This window comes from Drosophila nasuta, chromosome 3 (genome assembly GCF_023558535.2).
Source record: "Drosophila nasuta strain 15112-1781.00 chromosome 3, ASM2355853v1, whole genome shotgun sequence".
Classification (NCBI taxonomy): domain Eukaryota; kingdom Metazoa; phylum Arthropoda; class Insecta; order Diptera; family Drosophilidae; genus Drosophila; species Drosophila nasuta.
Window position 1 is genome coordinate 44323627 of NC_083457.1, and position 6760 is coordinate 44330386.

A 6760-nucleotide genomic window follows, 5' to 3' on the forward strand; every position below is an offset into this window, starting at 1 on the left:
ATCGCGCCATTGACATCTACCTTCGTTTCTATCTAGTGTTGACACAAAGATACTTTATCTACGAAATAGTTTCAGATGCAGTTCGTAGTTTCGCGCTATAGTGTAATTCAAATGCGCAAAAAACTAGCGCAAAACATGGCAATATAAATTGTTGATTTAAATCAGATAAAGATTTAAGGCAATCGCAAATATTTCCCAATCAAATGCAGTCAATCTTCTAATCAATGTGAGATACTTTATTGTACAAAATTGCATTGCTATAAATGTGTATTGTTAGAGAAAGTGACATAGGATAAAACTGTAGTAAAAGAACGTCGATAAATGCTTAATGATTCTTCTGGGTCTTGTGAAGCTTGGCATAGATGCCACCCTGGGAGATGAGTTGCAAGTGCGTGCCCTGCTCCACAACGCGTCCGCCTTGCACCACACAAATAACATCCGCATTCTGCACCGTGGACAGACGATGGGCAATCACAATGCAGGTGCGTCCCGAGCACGCCGAGTCCAGAGCTTGTTGAACCAACTAAAAAAAGAAAGAGTGAGAGTTCATTGAAGTGAATCATTGATCAATTATAATTCAAGGGACTCTTACCCTCTCGCTCTGCAAGTCCAGCGCTGAAGTTGCCTCATCGAGCAGCAGTATCTTGGGATTCCTAACCAAAGCACGTGCAATGGCCACACGTTGCTTTTGTCCGCCAGATAACTGAGTGCCACGTGCCCCCATGCGAGTATCATAGCCATTGGGCAGCGAAATAATGAAGCTGTGCGCATTGGCGCTCTTTGCAGCAGCAATCACCTCAGCCATGGGCACCGAGCGTCGATTGTCGCCATAGGCAATGTTCTCCGCAATGGTGCGCTCAAAGAGCGATGGCTCTTGGGAAACAATTCCCAGCTTGCGACGCACACCATCTAACGTCAAGTCCTGCTGTATATCGTCCTGATCAATGTGCTGTAAGAAAAATAAACGTATTAGTAATGAGCATGAACTTTCGTACTATAGTCAATTATAAGAATATAATAATTAGAATTTCATAGGATACATTTTAGGAACAAAGAGACTAAAACAAAAGTTTAAAGTTTGAAAACTTTACAATCTAAAAGAAATTTAAATAAATAAAATTCTAAAAACTTCTTGAAAGAAGATTTCATTTTAAATCATTGTTTTGAGATTTATAAGTCTAGATTTCAGTTTGAATTCATGGTTTTACATATTTTTCAAGATCGAAAATTTGTTAAAATGTCACCCATGATATTGGAGTAAATATTTGAATACAAGAATTTTCCATCTGATATTCCCTAAAATAAGCTGTTTTAACCAAACAATCTTAACTTAAGAATGTGCAATTAAAAAGTATAAGTTTTAATTTAACTTGCTTTACAATTTCCCGAAAACGATAGTGACTAGAGTAATACCTAATAGGTTTAAATTTCCAAATGAATAATGCTAGGTAGACACTTACAATGGTGCCCTCATCGGGATCGTAGTAGCGTTGCAAAAGCTGCACGCACGTGGACTTGCCACAGCCAGAGTGACCCACCAGAGCTACCGTTTGTCCCTGGAGCACCTCCAAATCGAGACCATTGAGAATCTTGGCATCTGGACGCGTGGGATAGCGGAACTTAATGTCACGATAGCGCACGCCCTCGAAGAGATTCAGCTGTTTGGCAAGCGTATTCTTAATGGTGCCCATGGGCGAGTGAATACGTGGCTTGCGATCTAGGATCTGGAAGAGACGATGAGCGGCCACCAAAGCGGCAGTGAAAGCTGGAGTAAAGGCTAATGATTGGGCCAACATCATGGAGCCATAGAGTAGTGTCTCCGAGACTCTAAAGAGAAATTAAGTGAGAAGGTACAAGAGAAAGGGAAATAATAGGAAACGCACTTGATGATATCCTGGAAAGGCACTTCACCCCATGAGACCAAAACACCGCCGTAGCAGAGAGCAACGGCATAGGCAAAGAAGGCCGAAGCCTGCATAGTAGAATTAAGCACTCCGCGCCAACGTAGCTTTTGTCTAATAAGAATCTCCACCCGCTGAATCTCCTCAGTGTACTGCTTGATAACATCAGCTTCACGACGCAGTCCAGCAATGGTGCGCACATTGGTCACAGACTCGGTGGCAATGCGACAGGCCTCCTCCAGGACTTGTTTCTCGCGTATTAAGGCATTCGACATCATTCTGCAAAGTGTGAATAAAGTAATTCCCAACTCTCTCAGATAATAATCTAATCTCACTCACTTGGCTTCCACTATGACAGAGCCCACAATGATGGGGCAATTGGCGAGACAGAGTAACGACAACTTCCAGTTGTAGTACATGGCCACCGAGACACCAGAGACAAAGTTGGCCAAGGCCTGAATCATGCCACTCAATGGATAGCCAATGGCGCCTTGAACACCTGCGGCTTCACCGGACAATCGAGCTGACAAAGCACCCACCGAATTCTGTTCCTGATCGAAGAAACCAATCTCTTGGCTCACAATCGACTTGAAGGTCAAGGCACGCATGCGTGTCGTTAGCCAAACTCCGGCATAATTGAAAAGATACGTCTGCAGGAAACATACTAAAGCCGTGAGAGCAGCAATGCCGAGACAAGCCCAGGATAACACGGCAGTGCGACTGAGTGCGACTTCTTCATCGAGCTCAGCCAATGCGCCATAGAATTCACCAAATATAATAGAGAAAGCGGGATATAAACAGCCCACTGCAATGGATGAAATGACACCCAAAATGAGATAACACCACTCGGGACGTGCCAAGCGAACAATTCTTGCAAAAGTGTTGAAGAATTTTGGTTTATCGGCAGCGATTGCTTCCTGTTGCTTGTTGCTCTCCTTGAGGGATCTAACGAGCGGTTCATCGAATTGCACGCTGTTCTTTTGGTTCTTCTCAAAGTTCAGTGGACTTGTCTCAAAGGATTTCTCATAGAGTGCGAGGCTTTTGCCTGCAAAATTTGTTGAGGAATTAAGATTCGTATATAATATAACGAGTACTTCGACTTACGTTTTGCTTCGTCTATACTATCATCTTTTTCCACGTCGTCTGGCATGTTAATGTCGCCAGCGCGCACCATATTGTAGTAGGCACCTTCCAGTGCCATCAGATCATCGTGTGAGCCTTCCTCCAGTACTTTGCCATCGTGTATAAACACAATTTTGTCAGCGCCACGTATAGCCGAAAGACGATGGGACACCACAATTGTGGTGCGTCCTTTGCTGGCCAAGTCCAGAGCTTGTTGCACCAACTTCTCCGAATTGTAATCCAAAGCTGAGGTGGCCTCTGTAAAATAAATTAAAGGAATAGGCTACAGCTGAGTCTGATCGTCAGTGGAACACCGTATACACATTATTAGCTGTATAGCCAGGAGATTGCCTAGAAGCATTCTGAATATGTTTTATATCATGTGTGCTGAAATTTACATTAATATTGTTGTGGTTAATTCTCTAATTTCATGTCAATAGCATTCTATCCGGATATACCCTAACTCATATTTTCTGAGATAAATGTGCTTAAATAGTGATAAAAATTGAATGCAATTTAATCGGGTATTTTAACTCACCATCAAGCAGCAATATCTTGGGGTTCTGTATGAGAGCCCGGGCAATGGCAATGCGTTGCTTTTGTCCTCCCGATAGTTGTGAACCATGCTCTCCAATCATGGTGCGATAGCTCTGAAAGGAATAAATCAAAAACTTTAATTGAAATTTTCTTTTCCAATTGCCTCACTTGCCTCCGGTAAATGGCTGATGAACTCATGTGCGCCGGCTTGTGTGGCAGCTGCTTCAATTTCCTTTTGCGTGGCATTCGGCTTACCATAGCTTATGTTTTGAGCTATAGAAAATATTATAGTAATGTGAATTATTATTGTATACTTTAGAGATATCTTTAAAGTACCTATAGTGCCCATAAATAGCACCGGCTCCTGTCCCACCACAGCGATATTGGAGCGCAACCATTGTATATTGTATTTTCGGATGTCCAAGTCATCCAACATCACAGAGCCAAAGACGGGATCATAGAAGCGTTGCAGCAACTGTATGCAAGTGGACTTGCCGCAGCCTGAGGAGCCAACCAGAGCCACAGTTTGTCCCGCTCTGATTTTGATATTTAGACCGCGATGCACAATGATTTCGGGACGTGAAGGATAGCGAAAGAAAACGTCCTGGAACTCTACATCGCCACGCAGACCGTAGTTCAAAAGCTTGCCATCTGTGGACAGTGGATCAATCTTGGATTGCAAATCGATCACTTTAAAAAGATTCGCAGCACAGCCACGTGCAGTGGCAAAAGATTCCAGGAACGGAGCAGTACGAGCAATGTTATCAGCCCCTACAATAATGCCAAAGAAGGCCTGAAAATATATAAAAAGAGTTGGGAAAAGTATGGAAAAAATATATCTTTAACTTTTCAACATACAATCATTAGAATGGCTGGCGTGTATTCCTGGTATTCCGCAGGCACCGATCGATCATCTATAATGAGATTGGCGCCATACCAAAAGGCACCTCCACAGGACAAAAACAACATGGACTTGAGCACAGCATCACTAAGGCCGGAGAAGGCGCCCTTCCATTGGCTGGCTTTGCGAGCGGGCACCAAAAAGTTCTCATAACGTTCCACCTCCTGTTTCTCGCCACCAAACGAAACCACTGTGCGTATGGCGCTAAGGATTTCTTCTACTAAATTGCCAGCGCCGGCATAAGATTCCTGCTCTCGTGCAGTCAATGTACCTTGAATCTGAGTGGAGTTTGTATTAATATACTTGAACAACAACAAAGTAAATTGCAATCCCACCTTGGCCACATAGTAGTTGACCACAATCACTAGCGGTATATAGCAGCTGACAGCCAACGTCAGTTTCCAACCATAGCCAAAGGATATGCCAACTGTGATGATGAAACCCACAATCAAGTACACGAAATGTCCAACTTTCTCCGAGATGCCATCGCGTATTTTTTCAATGTCACTAGATGAAGTAAGAGTGAAATTTATACTTAATATAAATAAGATTTATACTTACTCTGTCATACTTTGGGCAAAGTTCTGCTTGGTGGCCAGATCATGCCAGCCAATGTCCTGACGCATCACGGACTCAAAGAGTTTGATGCGCATGCGAGTGACTTGACGCAGAGCAATAAAATTAAATATGTCTACCGAAAATATGCCGGAGATGAACATGATTACCGAAACGATCGTTAAAAGAATGCCGTAAGAGACAGAATCATCATAGAGCGCATCATTGTTCTCTTCGCGTGTGGCATTTGTGCTGAGCAGAGCAAAAGAAAAGTTTGAAGTGGTAAATATAGATATGTTATATTATGTAGTCATAGACATTTTCAATTGATATTAATTATAGTCTATATATATAAAGTTGTGAGTAAAAGCTGACAGACAGATTCACTGAAAGAACTATCATCGGGCAGTCTAAGCGGTAAGACCTAGGAGTCTGCAATTCTTACAACATTGGTAACAGTATTTCATAGCAAAATGAGGCTGGGTTTTTGCAAATCATTACTCAATGCTATAGTGATATAGTAATATGTATTGGTTTATTAGCCGCCTTGACAAACAAGCTGCTGAATAGTTTTCTATTGATTATCAGAATAATATCAAAGCCTATAAGGTATGACCTAGGAGGCTGCAATCACAAAATTTGATGGTGCAATTCAGCTGTTATTTTTCTTTTTGCAAATCTTCACTAGCTAGTTTAAATCGTAAATAAAAGTACATATTTTTTTTTTTATAATTTACATAATCCTATTCTATTCTGATATAAGTGAAGTTCAAAATTTAAAATCACATAAATTCACTGTTCTGTAAGCTATGGTAGTTATTTTGAAGTACGTGTTCACAACCTCTTAGAGTATACATATGTACATATAACCTCAACTTACAGAATCTTGCCACCTCCTAGAAGAGGCAGAGCATGAACCGTGGAGCTGGTGCCAAATTTCTTGGCACGATCCACGAGCATTGCAGTAAATTCACTATAAACGATGACGACGGCTGGCAATGTTACCGCCTTAATGCAGCACATAATAAATCCGATGAAGAGCCAAAAGATTTCGAGGTACGTGGAGAAGCGAAACAGTTGCAAGAAGCTGATGGGAGCCGTTGGCTCCAAGCCCGCAGCAATGGGCGCCTCCTCCTCGTGCGACTTTTCATCGCTGGTTGTGATGGATGCCTCGTCGAGATCCATGATTTAACTAAGAATAGATATTAGCATTTAATAGGCCATCGATCTTAGCACACACACACACAAGACACACTCTCAATACACAAGCGCAGCGCCAGAGACGCCAAAAAGGTTAATTCAATTAGATTCAACGCTGCGAGAATCATTGCAAGATTGTTTGCCTTGCCTTTAGGTTTTCTCTATTGACCTCAGGGTTAACAAGTTAGGTGCCATCGCACTCAAGCACACAGATAACTTTTTTAGTATCACAAATCATTCAAGTACATCATCATCATCGAAATATGCAGGACATTGACAGCGTTGATTGATTCACAGCATTATATTCACCTCTAGCACACTTTGGCACTTTGAATCTTTTATCCTTAAAGAATTCTTATCACAAATTTGCTATCCAAGTATTGAGTTTTATTCCTCGACCGTTGCAGACGATCGCCTCAGCGCTACTGACTGCCGATCGCTGACAAACGGTCCATTTAAGTTTGTGATCAACATGTTTTAATTGAGCTTCCAATTGAATGGGCAAAGAATTCTAACTGCTCTTATACTCGATAGTGTGGCTCTC

At 42.0% G+C, this 6760-nt stretch overlaps 1 protein-coding gene across 1 annotated transcript; it reads right to left on the minus strand.

The window, feature by feature from the left end:
• Nucleotides 1–215: 215 nt before the first annotated feature.
• Nucleotides 216–6739, minus strand: LOC132788490 (multidrug resistance protein homolog 65). The gene is made up of 14 exons (XM_060795929.1): nt 6526–6739; nt 5897–6208; nt 5023–5268; nt 4797–4968; nt 4419–4739; nt 3897–4353; nt 3733–3833; nt 3562–3673; nt 3006–3281; nt 2241–2946; nt 1884–2180; nt 1461–1827; nt 593–949; nt 216–523 (listed from the first exon to the last, which is right to left on the minus strand). The coding sequence occupies exons 2-14, from the start codon at nt 6199–6201 to the stop codon at nt 326–328; spliced, it is 3915 nt and encodes a 1304-aa protein (XP_060651912.1). The 5' UTR covers nt 6202–6208; nt 6526–6739; the 3' UTR covers nt 216–325.
• Nucleotides 6740–6760: the final 21 nt, after the last annotated feature.

What these genes read in the sequence shown, in the direction of transcription:
- LOC132788490 (XM_060795929.1), bottom strand. Translation starts at nt 6,201, where the DNA reads ATGGATCTCGACGAGGCATCCATCACAACCAGCGATGAAAAGTCGCAC. An exon ending in TCAACTACTATGTGGCCAAG is followed by an intron (nt 4,740 to 4,796) that starts GTGGGATTGCAA and finishes AACTCCACTCAG; the next exon opens with ATTCAAGGTACATTGACTGC. An exon ending in CGCCAGCCATTCTAATGATT is followed by an intron (nt 4,354 to 4,418) that starts GTATGTTGAAAA and finishes ATATATTTTCAG; the next exon opens with GCCTTCTTTGGCATTATTGT.